The sequence below is a fragment of the Ceratotherium simum genome, chromosome 5 (genome assembly GCF_057802395.1).
Source record: "Ceratotherium simum simum isolate JZ-2026a chromosome 5, ASM5780239v1, whole genome shotgun sequence".
Lineage (NCBI taxonomy): Eukaryota > Metazoa > Chordata > Mammalia > Perissodactyla > Rhinocerotidae > Ceratotherium > Ceratotherium simum.
In genome coordinates this window covers 82,443,339-82,466,661 of record NC_141904.1, presented here as the reverse complement: position 1 = coordinate 82,466,661, position 23,323 = coordinate 82,443,339, and the positions used below count along the sequence as shown (strand labels likewise).

The 23,323-nt window shown below is 42.7% G+C and overlaps 1 protein-coding gene and 1 non-coding gene across 2 annotated transcripts; both read left to right on the top strand.

The window, feature by feature from the left end:
* The first annotated feature begins 325 nt into the window (after positions 1–325).
* Positions 326–23,323, top strand: LOC147917127 (uncharacterized). Its single transcript, XM_087431689.1, has 3 exons — positions 326–383; positions 16,427–18,171; positions 19,064–23,323. The coding sequence occupies exons 1-2, from the start codon at positions 326–328 to the stop codon at positions 17,635–17,637; spliced, it is 1,269 nt and encodes a 422-aa protein (XP_087287815.1). The 3' UTR covers positions 17,638–18,171; positions 19,064–23,323.
* On the top strand, positions 3,087–3,193 carry LOC147917128 (U6 spliceosomal RNA). Its single transcript, XR_015552395.1, has one exon. It is a non-coding gene; the product is annotated as a U6 spliceosomal RNA (small nuclear RNA).

Below are 23,323 nucleotides of genomic sequence, written 5' to 3'. Positions count from 1 at the left end.
TTTGAGAAGGGCATAATGTTATTTTTCTTTAAAGTTTCAAGTTCAGAGCAAGACTTGATAAAATAGGTGGCATTTATAACTATATAAAAGGGCTTATAAAGGGGGTAAGCAGCCCTCTTGGGGGTAGAAAAGTTTATTACTTAAGTAGTTGTCCCTCTATCCTCACCTCTGTATGGGATGGGTAAGGCATCTGGCATTGTTATTTCTGGAGTTGAGGACCCTGAAAGAACTGCTCCCACAGTTCGACAGTGAGTCCTATCAAATACCAAGCAATGACTGCCAATACACACGAGGCCTCACGCAAACAAAGCTGGGATCAAGAACCATGAGGGCTGAGAGGAGAGGGTACGAGGAAAAGGGCAAGAGAGCACAGAAAAGGACCGGTGAGGTTCCCAAGATCCTCAAGGAGGATCTCAGAGTGTTGTCCTAGGAGAGCTTTTATAGACGATTAAGAGGAAAATATCTCCAAACATTATAAGGTTCATGCCTCTCGTGGGGCATCAGGGAATATGCACCCCATCTCTGATGCTCTGCCATACTTGAAATCCAGAGCAGAGGAATCAGTGTTTGGGGACACACAAAGCCTACACTAAGAACACCCAAGCAGCAAAGGCCATCGGTGTAGAACACCCAGGTAGTATGAACCCATCATGCAGACATCAAAAACTACTGAATGCCACTGTCAGAAAGAAAACCCTCAGTGACAGCAGAGGCTCAGCAGCGTGCTGGCATCATGTAGCACCAGAGCAGAGACGAAAGCAAGTTTCTTCTTGTCCGTGTCTAAGCGTTGCCTGGTTTTCAAGGCTACACAATAGATCCAAATGATCTACTCAGCGTCTCCACTTGCATATCAAATAGGTGTCTCAAACTCAGTATGTCTAAATCACAATTTTGACGTCCCTTCCGCAACTACGCTCTTCTTCTGTTCTTCAATACGTCACATCAAATGGCACCGTCACATACCAGTTGCTCAAACTTTCAAGAATCATCGCTGAATTCTCTATTCTCCTCACTCCCAGAAGCCCAAGCCACTTGCAAATCTCCTCCTTGTAAAATGCATCCTGAATCTGTTCAGTTTCCTTTGTTGTTGCTCCTATCATACTAGCCAGGTCCCCATGGTCTCGACTAAACCCTGCAATAGTCTCTTCCTCTGATTCTACTGAGCAATCCTACAAATTGCTCTTCACCCAGTAGCCGGAGTGTTCTTTTTCCAACCTACATGTCACTACCATGCTTAACCTCTCATTAAACTTGGAATTAAATCTGGACTCCTTACCAGACCTTACAAAGCCCCTAAATTCTCGTCTTTGTCTACTCTCCTCCCTCAACTCATATGAAACAACCTGACCTTCACTACACTTTAGGCACACTGACATTTCTTTTTCCTTAAACATGGGAAGCTTTTTGTCACCACAGGGCCTTTGCACTTAACATTTGCTAAGCTTGCATATCACTTCTCTAGATGATCCTCGGTTAGCTAACCTCATCTTTCATTCTTCAGTCAAAAAAGGCTCTCTCCACTCTAGCACATTATGCTGTTTTAAGATTCACATTTACTATTTCTTTTATTTCTTAATTTAGTAATTTCAGAAACCCTGCCCTTAGAATATTGGATCCATACAAGCAGCGACCTTGTCTATCTTGGTCACCAATTGATCTGAGAACTGCAGAATAGTATAGAGTCCAATTCAAACTCACTCCTGAAAACTGGATTGAACAGTAACTTTAATATCAATTTATATTTATAAAATAAAATTTAGCTCTTCTGTTTCAGTCATGAAAAAAAAAAAAGTATCTCCATCAGGCATTCTGGGACACTAATGTGAGGCCCTTTATAATCTAAGTTACCAGAACATGAATTTAGAACAACTCATAAATATTTATAGTATTATAATTTTAGGCTTGATTATCATGCACTATTATTCAAATCACAAATTAGAAAACCCACACAATGAGGTTATCGATAAATAATTTCATTAGAAATAGTCATGACGAGGGCCGGCCCCATGGCTTAGCGGTTAAGTGTGCACGCTCCGCTACTGGCGGCCTGGGTTCGGATCCCAGGAGCGCACCGACGCACCGCTTCTCCGGCCATGCTGAGGCCGCGTCCCACATACAGCAACTAGAAGGATGTGCAACTATGACATACAACTATCTACTGCAGCTTTGGGGGAAAAAAAAAGGAGGAGGATTGGCAATAGATGTTAGCTCAGAGCCAGTCTTCCTCAGCAAAAAGAGGAGGATTAGCACGGATGTTAGCTCAGGGCGGATCTCCCTCACAAAAAAAAAAAAAAAGAAAGAAAAAAAAAAAAAGAAAGTCATGAGGGGGCCGGCCCCATGGCTTAGCAGTTAAGTGCTCCAGCTCCCCTACTGGCAGGCCCGGGGTTCGAATCCTGGATGTGCACCGACACACTGCTTGTCCGGCCATGCTGAGGCGGCCTCCCACATACAGCAACTAGCAGGATGTGCAACTACGACATACAACTGTCTACTGGGGCTTTGGGAAGAAAAGGGGAAAAAAAAAAGGAGGATGATTGGCAACAGATGTTAGCCCAGGGCCTGTCTTCCTCAGCAAAAAAAGGAGGATTGGCATGGATGTTAGCTCAGGGCTGATCTCCCTCAAAAAAATAAATAAACAAATAGTCATGAGAGAATTTTCAGTTATAAGTAATATTAATCGAGATGAAAGAAAATATTTACATATGACAGCAACCAACACTCCAGTATTTCACAAAATGGAAAGTTATTTTCTTTTTTAAAAATTCTATCCTCTTCCTTATACAGTTATTGGCTTCAAAACAACTACTATTTTTAGATGCTAGGGAATGAAAAGAATTAAGTACTACAAAGTTGGGCATGTAGAATGTGAAACTTTTTTTTTTTTTAATAAAACAGTGCTCATCTTGGTTGATAGATGAAGTAACGAACTAGATACTAATACACGTTTTTTCAACACATCTTAAATAAAAAACTAAATAGAATTTCCTCAAACATTTTGTTTTTACTATTAAGGAATCACTAAAGAAAAATATCAGCCATTTTTACCTATTAAACACAGCATTTTAACAATTTGAAAGGGATTTCTTGTGCTCGCTTTGGCAGCACATATACTAAAATTGGAACGATACAGAGAGGATTAGCATGGCCCCTGTGCAAGGATAAAAGGGATTTCTTTAAATTGAACTCATTGTTCTTGATAAAATGAACACTTATTGATATGGAAATGTTTTATTTAAAACATTAAAATTCCATAGAAAATTCACATTATATGGTACACAACCTTCTTTTAAATAAATTTTATCACTTTTTACAGAAAACTTTTGAAAATCATGATCTAACTTTCTTTGAGTTTACTGTTGCTTTTAATTAGTGAACTACTTTCCAGTGAATACCAGCCAGTTGAATAGACACAAATCAGTATCATGTGTTCCATTAGAATAAGGCCTGAGCTTTAAATATTTCCAGCTGAAATTTAATGAAATATCTATGCTTTAGATAAAATTTAAATATTATGTGTGTAAAACATTTTGTGTAAAATATTAAAATTTTCATCACTCTGTGAGGTTTTTTTCCTTTCAAACCAACAAGGAAAAATATTAACCTCTAATCCAGGATAACACAGAAAAATGTTGGAAATAAAGCCCTTGAGTTAAATTCAGTTTGTCTAACGTTGGTATATGAACTGGAATATGTCAATTCATCTCTTTCCACTTCAAGCCCTATGTTAAAAACATGAACAACTAAAATGATACACTTAAAGATGCTGAGCTGATAAAAAATAACATGGAAATATTTATATTGCAATTTTATAGTCAAAGGTTCCCTTAGGTACTGTTCCTCCTTGAATTAAAACTCTTTCATCAATCTAAACAAGCAGCTTCCCTAGTGATACCTGTAACGCAACATCATCTTATGGCTTCACTTATTTGAAAATGCCAGAAGAGCCAAAATTATACTTTTGCTCTATGGTTGGTTTTTAATTTAAAAATCCAATGTCACCTACTAAAAAATCCTACACAAATTATATTTAAAAAAAGCATATTGGAGACAATATAGACTTCAATAAATGAGTTATAAGCATTCTTAATAACTAACAAATCACATGATAGCTGGCGTGGCAAAAGGTGAGTGGTATTATAACCATCTGGAAATTAGCAAATTTATTCAAGAAATTACATAAGGCAACATTAATGTTTTACAATACACAGCACAAAGTCTACTCATGACTCCCCAAAGACATTCATAATGATTAAAATCTAAACAGTTTAGAAATTAACAGTAAAAATACATACAATGGCTCATCTCTCTAGGCAACTCAAAGCAATGTGGATGATTTTACTTTGCGTTATATTATATAACCTCAAATTTACATTCCCATCACTGCATGAAACAAAATCTATTAGACTCGTATTTTGAGACATAAATATAGCACCTAACAAATGGAAAAGAAAGGAAAGATTTGTCTCTGATTTGAACTATTCAATCATAGCGCCCTGATAACAGCTGCCCTTTAATTATTGCCCATTACTTCCATGGTCCCCAGTCTGCCCATTTTGCCTCCTACGTTTCAGATACTGCCTTTATCTATAGGACAATAAACGCCAACACATAAAACAGATACAATTTTCCATGCTAATATTTTTGCTACCTACTGATTCACTAAAAGGAAACTACTGCTTAAAACTGTCTTTAAATGCGCTCTGTCTCTGGATAAATGCTAAAAGTGGCTTTGGGCTAAAATGTTAAAAAGAATCTGAGGGTGTAGGGAAGATGCAGGCACTGCTTACTGAGTTTTAGAACCACGAATCACTTTGGAAACACCAGTTATTCTTAACAAAGTCTGATCTATCGGGAACAAAGAAGAAAGGAAGACAGGGATTTAGATATGCGTTGCCACCTTTGCTTCTGGGTTTTCACTGGAAACATTTGGCTTAGAAAAGAAGGCCCCAGGGATTTTCTGTTTGAACTGCAGAGGAAAGCAGAAGACATTTCTGGGAAGAGGCTAGAGACTCAGCAGAAGATGGAGTCAAGTGTAATACTTTTTTTCTTTTAGTAAGATACACCAGTTAATTAAGGGCAATTAACCTAGCAGTAGGTTCTGAGCACTGCAGGGCCTTGTTTTCACGCCAAGGTTTATGTGGGCCTCTGAGAGCTGCAGGTCCTTGGCAAAGAACCCCTGAGCTTCCTTAACTGGTGACAAAATACCATAATGACAGAAACAAAAATGGTAATTCGTCTCCCTTCTATTTGTGCTTATTTAAAATCTTTGCTTTTAAGCTATGGCATTCATATATTTCATAAGAAAAAAAAACAGCTAAGAAAGAAAGGGGGTTATATCACAAGACACTGCACACACTGTGCAGTTGGCCCCCGGAAACACCCCTCCACCGCCCTTCTCTTTCATGAGGCTGTAACTCTGGTCTCTCTTTCCATCTCTGTGGCTGCTTCCCCTCAGGTCCTTTATGGTCCTGTATTTCCCTGCTCTCTAGTGTTGTTTGGAATCCCGTGCTCATGATTCTTGTGTTTCGGAAGGTACACTATCCCTGAAAACCTCACCTGCGTCAAAGGTTTCTACATCAGCTTTACATAAAGACTGAGCCTTGGTGTCAAACAGACTATACAAGAGTGTTAGAGGGATCATCATACACACAGACACTAAAGTCATCCAAGATAACTGTTTGAATCATAATGCAGAGCAAATTCATGAGTTGGAAACTGAAGTCCTAGGTGAGGTCCTAGGAACATGACCTGGGTACTGGATTAGAGCAGCAAAGGACATATGCGGCTGAGAGGGGAAAAAAACAAACCGATATTTTCCTGTATTTTGGAATTCACGATAGCGAAGGAATAGATGGAATTAACTATTTACATTTCAAATGGACTTTTGTTATCAAGTCGTTTTGATTTTAAAAGCTGGTTTAGTCCTCCACGTATTTTTGATATTTGATTGCTGTAGCTCTAGAATTTATACTTCTAGAATTATGTTCATGTTTTACAGTGAAAACACTTTCTTCAATGTTATTGTGACACATAAATGATAAGTTAATGAAAAAGTTAGTTAAAACAGGGCATCAAGGGGCCGGCCCAGTGGCGCAGCAGTTAAGTGTGCGCACTCCGCTGCGGCAGCCCGGGGTTCGCAGGTTCGGATCCCGGGTGCGCACAAACACACCGCTTGTCAAGCCATGCTGTGGCGGCGTCCCATATAAAGTGGAGGAAGATGAGCACGGATGTTAGCTCAGGGCTGGTCTTCCTCACAAAAAAATAAATAAAATAAAAAAAACAGGGTATCAAACACTCTGTAGAGGGCCGGCCCTGTGGCTTAGCGGTTAAGTGCACATGCTCCGCTGTTGGCGGCCCGGGTTCGGATCCTGGGTGTGCACCGACACACCACTTCTCCGGCCATGCTGAGGCCGCGTCCCACATACAGCAACTAGAAGGATGTGCAGCTATGACATACAACTATCTACTGGGGCTTTGAGGGGAAAATAAATAAATAAATAAAATCTTTAAAAAAAAAAAACACTCTGTAGAAGGATGAATAAGTTATTTAAATACTTTATCTTCAGATACGTAGATGTATACTGATTCACCAGTATCTTCAGATATAAACCCAAGAATTTCTCTTTAAGTAAACAGCTAATAATTGCAATTGTAATTAATTCTTTATATCTTCTTTATATATACTTCATGATGCATAATCTCTTACCGTTCCAATTTCTTTAAAGTTGAATAAGAATTAAAGATATCAAACAATCTTGGCTTTAAAATTCTCCTCTTACTTTTTCTATTATTATTTCTACTATTTTTTCACTTTTCTTTTAATTATTTTGTTACTGTCTGCCTATCCTTAAAGGTATCTTATTCATACCTAAGTTATAGGAATTGTTAGGGATTCATCCTTATTAAGTTTTCCGAAAGCATTCAAAGTGTTTTTACACAAAGAACTTTCATCGTTTATCCACTGACATTTCACTGGTTACATATATACATATTCAAACTAATTCCCAAACCTATGGTCTGGGAATTTGTTTTGCAAAGCTACATTTACACCATCACTGAATTCATCTAAAACTACACAAAAGTACTTGCTGCTTTAGGGGGTGGTTTACATATGTAAATATGAAAGGAGTTATATTTTATTATAGATTTACTGATTTCTGTTGTCATTTTGTTAACGCCCAACTTACAAGAACTAATTTGAGTAATAATTTTGACTATTTACATAAACATTTTATCCTTTTTCAGAAGGAATTCAAGTGTTTCAATCATTGGAAGTTTTCCTTTGACTTTTTTAGTAAAGAATCTGACTAGAAAAATAAAAGGCAAAAGGAAACAAAATTATATACCCTATAGTGATAAACTGAGGTTAGAATTCAGACTTCCTGATATCTTTTCAATTTGCACTATAAGAATAGAACATTCTGCCTTCTTCCATCATACTTTCTATCCAACTAATATTAAGGCATTGTGTCACCGACCAGGGGAGCCCTGAGAAACTCAAGGGTGGGTTTGGAAGCATTTGACTGTTTTTCCAAGTTGTTTTTTTTTTCCCTTTTGTTATGTTAAGGAGATGAAACCAGCCTGAAACTGACCAACCCTCACCACAAGGGCTACACTCATGAACTTTGCCTTATTATTTTTTGTGTGTGAGAGGAAGATTAGCCCTGAGCTAACATCTTAACATCTGTCGCCAATCCTCCTCTTCTTGCTGAGGAAGACTGGTCCTGGGCTAACATCCGTGCCCATCTTCCTCCACTTCATATGGGACGCTGCCACAAGCGGTGCGTCGGTGCGTGCCCGGGATCCGAACCCCAGGCCGCCACAGCGGAGCGCGTGCACTCAACCACTGCGCCACCGGCCGGCCCCCCTCTGCCTTATTTTTAATGCTAAGCTCTCTCAAGGAGGAGCTTCAGCCTCACTATCTGAAAGCGTGTTTTCCAACTGAGCCTGTGCACCCAATACTGGCCCCTCCCTTTTGAATATTCATTCCCCATCTGAAATAAAAGTTCCTGCTTCCCTTTGTTCAGGGACCCATGACTTTGGAAATGATTCCTCATGGCCTCCTTGCTGCAAATACACTTTACTTTGTGAGACAACTTCCACTGGTGTAGAGTCTTATTTAACTCACCAGGAGGCGAGCCCACTTGGTTCCTGAACAATTGTTGTGAGGAAATGTTATTTATTCAAAGCATATCCTCACTGCACGGATATTCATCTGCAAACTATATTGATTTAAAATAGATATTACATTTAATACTAAAAATAGCATGCTCAGTGTTTATAATTTTTTACTGCAATATCAGATTTATACTTAATTTGCTGATGAATTCACAACTCAATTCATGTTGGACTCACTACTTCTACACTTGGTTCCCTTTGAAAATTAAAGCCCTGACCTAGAGAACAGACACAGTGTTCAGGGACACCAGCTTCTAAGTTTGGTTGTTAGCCACCCGCTGTTCTCAATAAATCAGTCCAGTCCGCACACTGCCGATCCCTGTCACTGCATTTTCACCTCTCTTTGTTGGAAACAAGTGCCTACAAACCAAACATTTTTCCATTGAGTTTGTTCAGCTGAAGATATCCTACTTCCTTTATGTGTAATTTATGTTTACAGATTTTTAAAGCAAAGTAAATATAAATAAATGTAATATTATAATAATCATGAATTGAAAATGGCATATTAATAGGTTGCTACGTACTGTTACATTTTGCAATATCTGAAAGGAGTTGTCTAAAATTCATTGCTTAAACCATATTATCCATTATAACTACGATGGCAGAGGCTTATTGTAATCAGTACCTTCTAAAATCATTTCAAGAGTTTTACATTATTCCATTTGCTTTGTCTTCATCCTCAAACATTGTTAAGTAGCTTAGGTAACTACTTAACCTTAAGTAGTCCTTGAATTGGTGAATTAAATTAAAAATAAATTCATGAATACAATTAACATGCACCAATAAGGCCCCATTTTATCCATTTTGCTAAAAAATACATATAAATTGTTTGGTTTTGAATTTTGTTGTTCTGTTTAATGTCTAATCTACTTAACATGTTTACAGAGCAAGCAACTTATGAGGAAATAATAATAAACAAGTTACATAAAATGAGATTCTTGAAAAAGATGTTTCTTCATAAATGATTTATTTAAGCTCCACCTCACTCTCCAAAAGCATTTGATATTCTTATCAATAATACAACAGGGTAGGCTTCACGGTTAAGTGCGCGCACTCCGCTACTGATGGCCCGGGTTCGGATCCCAGTTACGCACCAAGGCACCGCTTCTCCGGCCATGTGAGGCCGAGTCCCATATACAGCAACTAGAAGGATGTGCAACTACGACATACAACTATCTACTGGGGCTTTGAGGGGAAAAAAGGAGGAGGATTGGCAATAGATGTTGGCTCAGAGCCGGTCTTCCTCAGCAAAAAGAGGAGGATTGGCACGGATGTTAGCTCAGGGCTGATCTTCCTCACAAAAAAAAATAAAATAAAATAATAGAACAGGGTGAAACTAAGCTATTGAGGAAGGGTAATTAACAGAAGAACAAGCAAGATAAGCCATCTAGTGGTGAGCTGGAGCCTGATGGTACCAGCTTTTGAGAACTGATTCTGCACATCTCTTCACAAATCCATGTTCGGCAACAGCAGGTTAGTAGCTTGGTTGGCCACGGAATTGGAACATGGCACAAATTAGGACACTTTTCCCTTTATTTTGCGAGAAGTTCAACATCACACCACCCACCTCTGTAAATATCTAGTAGAAAATATACTGGATCTACTCTATTATACAGACAAAATATTGCTCAATATGACAAAATTATGTACCGTAGAGCAGAGCCACCATAACTTTAGCTTGGATATTTTTTAAAGAGTACAACTTGATACTTTTAATTAACCATTCATGGAATTATTATTTTTAAGTTATGTGATTTCCTAGTGCATCTTCCACAATAAATTAGTGAAAATATACCATTATATAATTGGCTAATATTGTTGGTTGGTATTTTTGGATATAAGTTAATCAAGTATCAGTAGTAAATACTATATATCCAACACAGTGCTTTGAGCTTGCCTAGATCTTACTAAGCTATTTTCTTCAGCAATAAATAAGTATCTACATATGTTGTTTCTTAGGTCACCCTTAGTTTGTGACAATGAAATCATAAAATTAGTCTAGAGAAGATGCATCTTGCTATTTTCAGTTCCAAGGACATCAAAAAGCTGTTTCAGATCATTAAAGTCCAAATAAGAGATGAGGGGACAAAAACAGCCTGCTTTTCCTTTATCCGATCTTTATAACACACATTCCTTAGACTCTCCATTATGATGTCAATGAGGGTCAGGAGGTATCACAGCAGGAGTAGCTGAAGTTATGAATTAAGTTCACGAAACAAAGTCAGTAGTCTCTATATCATGTGTGGAATGCACAAGATTTACTAGTATTGGTATCTATTATGTAGTCATGTACTCTACAATGTACCAGAATATTATGATTCTATTTTATATTATGTACTATATTCTTATATACTATTATAACCTATTATATATATTAATACATACTTATATTCTTTATAAAGGAATAAACAAATAAGCAAACAACATATATGAGCAATGTATGCAAAACTTTTTTTTCCTGACAGGTGTGCAAATTTAACAAGTATGGAGACCGTTGGTCTGTTCTTTCTTGTCTCGAGGCCAAAAGCTCAGGAAAAAGCAAATCATCTTGTTCTGTATATTGTGTTACAGAGTAGATTAACAATCAGCGGTAGAATAGCCAAGTCTAAATTTTATCTGCTTATTTTACAGGATATTGGGATGAAAGTTTAAGACTTGCTATGCTTTAGGGAAGAAATGCACTCATCTTCAACAACATGATATGGGGTGAAGACCAGGTTTCAAATCTCAGCTCTGGCGATACCAGCTGGGTGATCTGGACAAGACCGTTAACATTTTAAGCTTCAGGTTCCTCATCTGTAAATTGTAGAGGAATCTCAAGATTGTTGTGAGGCTTTTAAAGCTTTTAGTGATCTTGCAGGAAAAAAATGCTTTTAAGTATTAGGTCTAAGGCCATAGCTATAGTCTGTTGCGGAGGAATGGAATGGAGAGGGAAGCGATGGAGGCAGAGAACTTGGTCAGCACATACTATCACTATTCGTTTTTCGTTTAGCTGGGTAGTTATATATTCCCATCAATACAGAAGATGGCAAAGTATAAGATTTATATTCTAGGTAAGTTCTACTCCTACACAAGATATTAACATAAATAAGAATTAATTACGCACATCACAAAGTAAATGGGATGTCAGGGATACAAGGGATGACTCACAGAGATTCTGCCTGTAAAGTGCTCGAGCTGGTGGGGGGACAGGCAGGGCATAAGGCTCAACTGCACTGGAAGCCGGAGTGCAAACGTGCTTCCCCGTATGTCAGCTGTTTCTGCCTGGAGGAGGAGGGCGCCCTGAGGAAGAGTATCAAGACAGAGGGAAGCCAGGTCTAGAAGCTTTTATCCTGCAGGCAATGGAGAAGTCAACACAGGTTGAGTGAAGGAATGAGCATGACACCTACGGTAGGAAGAACGGGCGGGCTGGGGGCCAAGGCGTGAAGCAGGAAAGAGGCGGAGCAGAACCTCAACTGTAAATGCGAGAATCAGAAACGGAGGACACAGGAAAACCAGCCCTTTCAGAACATACCGCAATACCACCTGCGGCTTCTCTCAAAGTAACTGCCAACACGAGGTGGACGAGACAGAGAGAAGCACACAACCCACGCAACACCAGGTCCATCTACTCAAGGAAGCGGGCTTTCCGACAGCTAAGATCCTGAGCCAGTTCTAAGAAACAGCTAAACCAATGCAAAATCCACAGTGCGGCAACACCAGCATTTGTCAGCTAAGGAAGTCACAGGGCAAGTTCACAGGGAACAGAAAAGATTAACGATGGAGCCTCTCACACAGCTGGTTGGTGGTGACAACGGGGCGGGGAACATTCACCAAGCAGAAGGGATCTGACCCCTCTCCTCATTTTCACTCAACCTAGAACACTTAAACCGAGCTACAGGAGGAGACGAGGCTGTAGATTTTTACTTGTGAGGAGGAGTGGAGTGGAGGGAAGGATGATCAGGGGGAGTGAAGGAGAATAAAAACTCAAAACTTTGGAGTGAAATGACTTATGAAGAATTAATTCATGAACATTTTCCTTTTATTATCTAACTCCTTCTATCTCTGAATACTAAAATAGAATAGTATTTAATATGTACCCATGTATACAAGATCGTCTCCCTGAAACAACAGCCCAGGCCTACTGACGCTGCCCTTAAAAGGATAACAAATCATAACATCCTCAAAGATACAACAATAAAAAATGTATTTCCCCGAGACAATTAGCCATATACAATGGAAAGAAAATTTTCATTATTAAAATAAGCTTCTCTATTTAGGATTATTCTTCTAATACTAAAGCCTGAAAACTAATACTAATACCTAAAACCGAATCTAATACTAAAACCTGAAGACTTGAACCACCCAAATGCTGACCTAACTTCCTTTAGGTCAATGATTAGACAAAGTCTTCTCTTTTCCAAGGCCTAATTCACTGCTCCTAATAAGGATAGTGAAATACCTCTGATTTTTTTTTTTTAATTATAATAGATACCCACTACCCAAATTGGTTTTTTTCGTTTGTTTTTTGTGAAGAAGATCAGCCCTGAGCTAACATCCATGCTAGTCCTCCTCTTTTTGCTGAGGAAGACCGGCTCTGAGCTAACATCTATTGCCAGTCCTCCTCCTTTTTTTCCCCAAAGCCCCAGTAGATAGTTGTATGTCATAGCTGCACATCCTTCTAGTTGCTGTTATGTGGGACGCAGCCTCAGCATGGCCAGAGAAGCGTGCCTCGGTGCGCACCCGGGATCCAAACCCAGGCCGCCAGTAGCGGAGTGCACACACTTAACCGCTAAGCCACGGGGCCAGGCCCCAAATCTTTTTACTAATTATGTGGGTCTCATACCTGAATCCCTCAACCATGATGTCTAAAAAGACATACATGCCTGAAGAAAAAATGCAATATGATGAAATATTTATATACTATCAAATATATTTTAGAGGCTTCCTGCCTGAAGTGAAAAAAAAAAACATTATGAGATGAGAGAAACAAAATAACTGAAGAGGAAGAAGACCTGATGTAAATGGAAATAACCCTGGTTATAGGTTACCTAGAAACCATTTTATATTTCTAGTTGATTCAGCTGCCGTGTTGTATATGGAATGATTTCATTGAGCTGCTTACACATATGACTTTAAACATCCAGAAACCAAAGGTTTCAGAACCAAAGGTCAACACTTTCTGCTAACGTCAAATCAGGGGGGAAAAAAATGTTTTCAAACATGTCAAGAATGACGATTTACGAAATAAGTAAGCCAGCATTCTGTTTATAGGAACTAGAGCGCTGGAACTCTGGGCAAAACGGTAGAGTAGAGTGCGAGCAAGACCCACACGGAGGGGAAGGAGGAGGAGTGCCGGGCCCACGAGACAGGGACGCAGCAGGATCTCTCCACAGAGAAGAGATGCAGGGCCAAGACTGAAGCCAGAGAAGACTGCTGAAGGCATTCAGTCACCTAAAGATTTTTAAAAATCATTTAGAAATCTTTCTGACATTATTGGTATGGAGAAACAAAAGTTCCATAATTTCTTCTGAAAATCACGACTCAGCTCCACTTTCTCATAACTCTATACTTGGCTATAAAGATGCAACTTTTGGTGCTTCATTACACATTCAGCTATATTAACTTGTTAATCTAGAACAGTGGTTCTTGGCAGACGTTAATTTTTGCCCACAGGGGACACTTGGGGCTATCTGGAGACATTTCTAGGGTCACAGGTTGAGGGGGCTGCTACTAGTATCTAATGCGTAGACACCAAAGATGCGCCAAGCATCCTACAGTGCACAAGACAGCCTGCAGAACAAAGAATCATCCTGCCCAAATGCCAACAGGGCTAAGACTGAGAAACACCGATCTCTTCTGAACACAAGCAAAAACTAACTCCCTGGACCTTTATCCCAGTCCATCTCTCTCTAACAGACACCTAACTAAAGCATAAACCACCCCCAGAGGGTTCATTTTACAACTGCTTTAAACATGCTGAACCACTGGCTCAAACTAAGAGTCACACTACAATACACTATAAACAATGTATCAGAGCAGGAGTGCAGAAACAGCAGGAAAATAACTTTTTAATCATTCTTTTTGCATTGTTGCCTCAAGCACATTCAATTCATAAGAGGAGCATCTACACGTTTCCATACCAAGGTGTCTCTCTTCTACGCTCAATACACTACAAATACACTGACCTCGTCAAAATATAGTACTTTTTTTTTTTAAGATTTTATTTATTTATTTATTTTCCCCCCAAAGCCCCAGTATATAGTTGTATGTCATAGTTGCACATCGTTCCAGTTACTGTATGTGGGACTCGGCCTCAGCATGGCCAGAGAAGCGGTGCGTCGGTGGGCGCCGGGGATCTGAACCCCGGGCCGCCAACAGCGGAGTGCTCGCACTTAACCACTAAGCCACGGGGCCGGCTCCAGTACTACTTTTTAACGTAAAAACTTAAACAGTATTAACTGAGAAAGATTTATGTTGGGGGCGAGGGTAAAGAAAGCCACCCAGGTCTTTAAAATGAAAAGTTATTTCACACTTTGCTTGCAAAATGACTCAGATCATTATTACTCTTAGTCATGCCAAGTTTGCTGCTTCTCAGACTACTAGTACTGGAGAAAAAACCACCCTTTTCCTTGCAGTCGTTATCCCAATGAGACAGAAGCTTACTAAAAGCAGGTTTCTGCAATACTTGTCGTTTATTATAACTGATATAAAATTAAAAGCAAGCGCTAGGAGTGCAAACAAAGATTCGGAGAAACCTTTCATCAACCTAAATACTACAGGGTGTGGGGGGGAACCAGTGTGGGAGATCAAGATCTGGCCACCCTGAAATATGTCTCTTTACCTCGATTGTTTACTCTGATGGACATTTGACCTCCCCCACTAACTGCCTAAAGAATTTAACATAGAAGACCTGTTCCAGGAAGGAGTTACTATGATGGCTGTAATATAATGTAGAACAGATGTTACAATAGGAAAGGCACTAAGAGGCCTGTTATGAGAGGTTCAGGGATTCGATCAGAGACGTAAAAGAAACTTTCCACTCCAAACAAATGGACTGAAGGTATATTTTATTATATAGAGGATAGTAAAGGCGATAGTTTGCAAACAGATCCGAATAGGTCAAATAATAAGAGGGAAAAAACACCAGCTCGACTGGAAAGGGAAAACATCCATATCGGCTGAGATAGCAGCAGATTCAAACAGGTCATATAATAAGAGGGAAAAATATCAGATCGATCGGAAAAGGAAACACCAGATCGACTGAAGGGAAATGACACAAATCAACCGGAAAGAGAAACACCAGGTTGACCCAAAAGAGAACACATCAGATCAATTACTTCCCAATAAATCAATTACTCATAACATTTATGCCCCACTGCCGGGAGAGTCCTGTCAATCGACACGGCTGGGCGGGAATCACACGTCCTGGGCAAGGCGTCCCTTCCACAGGCGGAACTCTCACCGGGTCTCAGTTTCCAGCAGTTTATATAAGCAGTTACAGAGTTTACAGAGCAAGCATCTAGTGTTCCCACACACAAATGGTTATCAGTGGCCTACGTGCACTGATGCCCGCCCCCCCGCCCCCGGCTGTCGTCCCAGCCCAGTAGTTGTGTACGTGCATTGCTTACCTTGCTTATCATCCCAGCCTGGCACAGATGGCCAGTCTGCCCCAGGCTGCGGCGCCCAAAAGGCCTTGAAATTTTTACACATTTCAACTATCTCCATGGGAGAAGGGCCAGTTCCCACCACGCAGAAAGCAGCTTTTATATTTCTTTTTGTGCTGGTGGCTGTGGGTCAATGGAGCGGCGAAACATGGCTGTACTCATGTCAAGACAGGGCCCCTCTTATCAAAAATTCTGTCTCTTTCCGGCCACTTTCTCTAGGTTGCCCTGCTAGGAGTTGCCAGACAAACATTTACATTTATAAGGGAAATCTCCATTTGTAAAGGTATCTCCCTTTCTTTACTGGCAAGAAGGGGCATGGCCTCATCTCTAAAAAAACTTATCAATGTGAAACGTGAGGCCTTAAATCTGCATAATAACCTTACTCTTGTTTACTGTGCTTTTCTGGTAATCTCCAGTAACTGACTCCCTCCAGCCCCAACAACCTGAACATAGTATTTAAGATGAGAATCTCTGCTGTTGTGTTGAGAAACTCAGTTTCCCTGGTTTCTCACATGTATACATGTTATTAAACTTAGTATTATTTTCTCCCACTAACCTGTCTTTTTAATTACTTGGCCAGCCATAAGAACCGTGAGGGAAAGGGCGGAGGGAGATTCTCCCTCTTCCCCGACACAAGCAAACAAAAGAAAACCCTAACTCACAGCCACAAATCTTAGGCTGTGAATATTTCCTGAGGCATCCCTCAGCCACAACCCTGGCTCCCTCTCTTTATGTTCTCTCCTTTCAAAAAACTCGGAAAGACCTCCACACAGCGTTTCACCAGGAGAACACTTCTGAGAACAAACGCAAGCCTTGGCGAGGACCCGGCCAACCTGGTCCCTCAGAATCTGTGGCGGCGGGGACAGTCCTGTCGCCGGCGCGACCCTCTCGCACCTTTCCCATCGGCTCTCTCCGCTCGAGCATCTCGCTGCAGCAAGTGTTACCCAACTCCGGTGGCTTCCAGGGCCCCCAGCAACAGAAGCGGAGCGCCCAGCGCAGCCGCCGCCTCACGCGGGCTCAGCGCACTCAGCGCTCCTTGCACACGGACCCAGGCGGCGTGGGAAGTGGACAGCAGACACACTGCAAGCCCCGCAGGCCCCGCAGAAGGTGCGCTGACCTCACAGAGCCCGGCGCTCCTGCCGCGGGAACCACAACCGCGACAGCGCGCCTGGTAGGAAGGGGGGTGTGGAGGGAGGGGGTCTCTCAGCGCGAGGACGCCCTTCGTCCTGACACGGCTGAGCCCACTCCCAAGAAAAGGCCTTACTCGAGATCCACTCCTCGGCCCTGGGGGGTCCACACCAGGACAAGCAGGGACGGGAAGCTCCCGCCCCGCCGTCGGGCGTTCTCCCGGACGGAGGAGGGGGCCGAGGACCGGGGGGCGCGCCCGCCCCGCTCCGGACACGCTCCCTCAGACACCACCGCCGGCGCTACCACACGCGTCCGCGGCCGCCGGGACGCGTCCCCCGGGTCTCCGCACGCCCCGGCGTCTGCGGCAGCCCCCGCGCCGCGCCGGCACCCCGCCGCCCCCCGCCCCCGGCCCCGGCGGCCGGCCCCTCACGAGCAGCAGCCTCCTGACCTCGCGCGCCGCCTTCTCGCCGTCCTCGCGCAGGCTGCGTCCTCCACCTCACTGCGCTCCACCGCCGCCTCGGCCTCGGCGCTCAGCGTGCGGCCCTTCGCGCCCGACGAGAGCGCGGCGCCCTCCGGCCGTGCGCGCCCCACGCGGGTGAGCGCTTCCTCCGCGGACGCCGGCGCTCCACCTCCGCCGCCCCTCCCGACGGGCGAGGAGGGCGCTGTCCGCACCGGGGCCGCATAGCGCGCGCTCCGCTCCCGGCGCCCCTCGGCGCCCCACAAGTCCGGGTGTCCGGGCTCCGGGTACAACGACCGTCGCCCTCCCGCCGCCGGCCGCCCCGCAGGTTTCAGAAGCCCGGGAAGCCGGCGTCTGCGCGCCACCGCCCACGACGGCGCCCCGTCGCCCGCGACCACTCCCGGAGCGCGCTCCCGCCGCCCCGCCCCCACCACCCGCTCCCTGCGCCCCCGCGACCTCTCCCGGAGCGCGCTCCCGCCGCCCCGCCCCCACCACCCGCTCCCTGCCCCCCCGTGACCTCTCCCGGAGCGCGCTCCCGCCGCCCCGCCCCTATCCGCCACCCGCTTTATAGTTTTAACTAGTTTTGACTGAACTTTTAGTAAATATGTCGATTGGAGTCAATTTTCACTTTTGAAATTGATATTGTGCCCATTATATACTAGTCACTGGGCTACAAACTGGGATACACTCAAGGAACTCACGGTCTAATGAGAGAGATTACACTTTAAAAGATAATTTCGTTTCCCCTATAATATGATGGAGGTAAGTACAAGGGTCTATGGGAGAGGGAGAGGTAAGATAAGTAACTCAGTTTGATAACTCAAACTGGTATCAAATAACAAAGTGATATCACAACAAAGTGATAAAAAAAATAACAAACAAACAAAACAAAGTTATCAAATAACACACTATTTTCTTCCCTGGCTCATGTGGAGGATGCAACATGGTGTCTTTCTATGGCAGTGGCTTTCTATTACAATGATTCTCAGTTAAGTGTGTGGGATGGTGTGTCATCCTATAGGCAATGGGTCAGAATCTCCAAGCCGGGAGGGGACATAGCTGGAAAAGCCTCCACCTCTCAGATGAGCATCCTCTACTTTGGAGAAAGTTTTCTCCCACCCTGTGAGAATACTGCTTTGTAGGATAAGGAGTTTTAGGTAGAATTGGGAAAAGTACATTTCAGGAGTATGATTTGTGCAAAAACTAGGTGGGAGGCACAGACCAGGAGGGGGCTGTGGCAAGAGGTGAGATGAGAGGAATAGGCAGAGACTAGAATATAATAGGCCTTAAGTTGCATGGTCACAAGGTTTGGATTTATTTTAATGACGGTTGCCAGGAACTAGTGATGATTTTTAAAGCAATGGAACGATATAATCAGGCATAAATTTTTAAAAGCACATTCTGGTCATAGAGTAAAGGATGAATTGGAGAATGTTTAGACTGGAAATTGGAAAACTAGTTGAAGATATTGCCAATCCAAGCAAGCAACAATGAAGGACTAATGTAACGCAGTGGTGATGGGCACGGAAAAGAAGGGATGGATTTGAAGACATAGGAAGGGGACTGAGGAAGTGATGAATCGGATGTGTGGTCAACAGGAGAGAGGCAGGGCAAACTAATATTTTTTGAAGGTCTACTATGTGTTTCACACTAGGTACTTTTATATATGTTACCATTTACTCATCCACACAAATCTGAGGATTCAGCACTGCCCCCGTTTTGACAGAAGAGGAACTTGAAGATCAAAGAATCTTTTTTACATGCCAAAGATTACCAAGTAAGTAGTTGGAAGAGCTAGAATTAAGCCAGGTTGTTTTTGCTTCAAAATACACGCGTTTCCCATTATATCATAATTCCTCCAAAACTGCAAAAGGAACAAGAGGACCATCAGATTTCTCACTTGACCAGTTAGGTAAAAGGTGAGACTGTTACTAAAAATATGCAATATTGGGTGGAGGTAAAAGATGAGGTGTGCAGTTTTGCATAAGATGAGTTTGAGGTATCTGTGGCTTAATCCAATTAGATGCATACAGAAGGCATTTGTAGCTGCAACTCCAGAGATCAAAAGATACATACTCTGGATGTAGATCTATAGAGAGAGTTCTTCATCTAAGATTTCAGCGAGAGGGAATAGACTGATAAGAAAAGAGGACTTAGACAGAAATTTGGAGATAAACAATTTTTGACAGAGGTAAAAGGAACCATAAAGGAGACCAAGACTAATCAGATAGGCAGGCGGACAATCAAAATTTTCACAGATGGTAAGAGAGAATAGAGTTTCAAGAGGGTCTAGTACTTGACAGGGAAAGATGCAGCAGTGTCTTCAAGAAATGTAAGGCCTGAACTATTTTCCTTGCCGTTGGAAATTAGGTCGTCAGAGGCCATGGTGAGAAGCAGTTCATTGAAATGGAGGCAAAAGAGCGTATTGGAATTTGAAATATTGCTCTTTCAAAAAGCTTGACTGTGAAGGAAAAGGCATATAGAGGGAAATATAGGGTCACGGGACATTTCATACTTTTAGATGAGAGCCTTAAATATTATTTTATTTAGAGTCAATTTTAATCAAGGACTTACTATTTATCAGACATTGAGCTAGCACTTTACAAACTTATGAAGCATCTATGAGATAACTATTCTCATTTTTAAGAGAACCCAAGTAAAGTACAGAATGTTTACGACACTTGCCTAACTTAACGAGCTGGAAAGAGCTCGAGTCAGGTTTCACACCCAGGTGGTTTGATTCAAGAGCTTCATGCTCAACCTCTGCCTCTTGAGGAAAAGTCAGGAGAGGCAGAGACTGAAGGTCCTGGAGGGAGAGGACAAAACGGATGGAGCGAAAGCTCTGAGTGCGTGGAGAGGGAGGAGCCCAGTCCAGGGCAGAAGTGGAGTCACGTCTGCAGATGCGGGAAGGGAGCGTTAACGCAGTGGCAGATGTTTCTCAGGTGCGGGGTCCTATCTAACTAAACAACTTTTTCTTTGCACACAAAAGGTCTAATGTAAATATATAATTTTTTCAAATAGTTTAAATTTTTCCAGTTTCATTTATTTTATAAGCTATCTTTTTCCTTTTGTAGAAAATATTGTATTTCTATATACTAAATACTAACAAATATTACAGAGATGCTGTATTTTCTATTCTGTTTGATTGATCCGTCTGTTCATGTACAATACCACACTCTACTAGTTACTGTGGCTTTATTTTGCATTTTGATATTCATCCATAAAACAAATATTAAGGATCTACAACGTGTTTGGCATATTGTTTAAATATTCATGGTAAATAAGACCTATAGACATATGCATCCCTGGCCCACATGAAGTTCATAAAGTCCAGGCATGGGCAAACTTTTTCTGTAAATAGCTAGATAGTAAATATTTTAGGCTGCAAGCCATTCTGTCTCTGTTGCAACTACTCAACTCTGCTATTGCAGCTGATATCAGTCAGACAATATGCAAATGAAGAGTGTGGCTGTGTGCTGATACAAATTCATTCACAAACACAGGCACTGGGCGGGATTTGGCCTGAGAGCTGTGGTTGTCCACCCCTCTTCTGGGCCAGCAATGCAGTTCCCTGGATGAAGAATTGTTAAGCAATAGTGAAAACATTTTTGGATGTGACAATGGAGATTGCAGAGACTGTACATTTTGTTCTTATGCAGCTCTAGTCCCATGTGGTTTGGGGCTGAGGCAGTGACACACATCCTGGTTTTCCCCAGACAGTTCAAATTTATGCCTGTTATCCTGGTATAAGAAACAGAGCCCCTCTCTTCACCGTTGGAAGTTTCCTGGCTGGGATGGTAAACTGCATGCTTAGCCTAAGCTTAGGAGCTGAAACAAGGATCTCCCTCAACAGGAAAAGGAATCTGATCTCAGTTAAGGCAAAACTGTGGCAGAAAGACGTAAAGAACATGGAGAAGTCTCTCTCAGAGGAGGTTTTCCAGAGGGCCCATTAGGAAAGGGTTGGGAAGGAGGAGAATTGGGATTCCTATTTAATGGTGGCTTAGCTTGGGCTGTTATAACAAAGTACTGCAGCCTGGGTAGCGTATAAACAGCAGGAAATTGTTTCTCACAGTTCTGGAAGCTGGAAGTCCGAGACCAGGGCACCAGCATGGTCAGGTTCTGGTGAGAGCCGCCTTCTGAGTTGCAGACTGCGGACCTCTCACCACGTCCTCACATGGCGGACAGAGCCACCTCTAAGGCTTCTTCTTACAAGGGCCCTAACCCCATCATGAGAGCTCCACCCTCACGACCTAATCACCTCCCAAAGTCCCCACCTCCAAATACCATCACGTTGGGGATTAGATTTCAAAATATGAATTTGGGGAGACACAAACATTCAGTTGTAAAAAGTGGTGTGTATTACGAAGGTAGGAAATGGTTGGAGGACTGGAAATAAAGAAATAAAAACAGCACAGGAATAAGAGTCTGGGAGAGGAATTAAAGATACACTGATTTCTTTGATCAATGTTACAAGCAGGACATTATTGATAACTTGCGGTGTCTCCTTTAAAGAAATCCAGCCTAAGTACTTGCCTCATCCTTACTGTGAAGCAAGGCAAGTGTGTTCTTCAGGCAAAAGTTCATGGAGGAAATAATAAACTAATGAAAGAGTCTATTCTCAGACTATTTACATTCCTGTCAGCCACGTGTAGTTGGTTTTCAGAAAATAGCTAGAGTTGAGATCAACATGCAAATTCAGAATGTTGATCCACACCAGATATTTAAAGCTACACCCATTATAAGTGTTTCCTGTTGACTTTTAAGGCCAGTGTTTTCTCTCTGCCTGCTGCCTCCTCTCTGCCTGCAGGATCAGATGTCTCCTGGGTCGAGTTTTCTCTTGTTTCCTCAGGCAGGGTCAGTCACTCTGTCATCTCCGCTCCCTGAGGACGCTGCATCCACACACACACTTTGGAAGAGCTTGGGAAGAGACCGGTGCTAAAGTTTCAGAAGGAGCCCCTTCCAAGCCATCGGGAGGACCCCACCACACGTTCACATGGTTACGTGTTTTTGTGAAATGGGCAAATGGAAGATGTTTTACAATGGCAGTTGGATAAATCACATCTCTTTTCACTCCTGCTTTGCACTTCTCCAGTGTCCACGGTTTGGAGGAACCTGCAGGCACTTCTGGGATCTGGTTAAGGCGATCCGTTGTGTATAGGATTAGTGGGCTATATTTCTGTGCTTCGCAGTGACTCCCAAGTGCAGCTGAGTTATTGCTGGCCAGCAGTCCCATGGGGAAACAGCTTCCAGCCGCCTCCTGTGCCGGCTCGCCGGCCTGGTAAACAGCGCGGATGCTCGGATCAGAAGTTACGTGGTGGTGTGTAGGTGTCCTTCGGTCAAGTCTATGCATGTGGAAGAGGAAGAAGGATGGATGCAGGGTCTGCCTTAGTGGCAGAGAGCCTCCTGGGTCGACACGCTTCTCGGGGCAGCCTGCATCCCGTGATTGGGGCAGGGGAGGTAAGGGGCTGACGGAGGACTCTTGACCGGGCTGCCCGCCACATTGGCAGAGGCAATCGCAGGCCTGCTTTGCAATTCCGCTTGCTCCTCTGCCCAATTCTGCTTCCTCTCTTTCCCTGTCAGTTATTAATCTTTAATAAACATCTCATACCCAGTCTCTGCCTCAGCATCTGCTCTGGATAATCCAACTTGTGGCAGTAATCTTAGTTTGGAAAATTCTGTTGAAAGAAAATTTCCAGAAAATGGTAAAATCACGACTCTGATACAGATGTAAAAGTGAACATATGCCAGGCCGGCCCTGTGGGGTAGTGGTTAAGTGCGAGCGCTCCACTGCTGGCAGCCCGGGTTCGGATCCTGGGCTCGCATCAATGCACCACTTGTCAGGCCGTGCTCTGGTGGCGTCCCATATAAAGTGGAGGAAGATGGGCACGGATGTTAGCCTAGGGCCAGTCTTCCT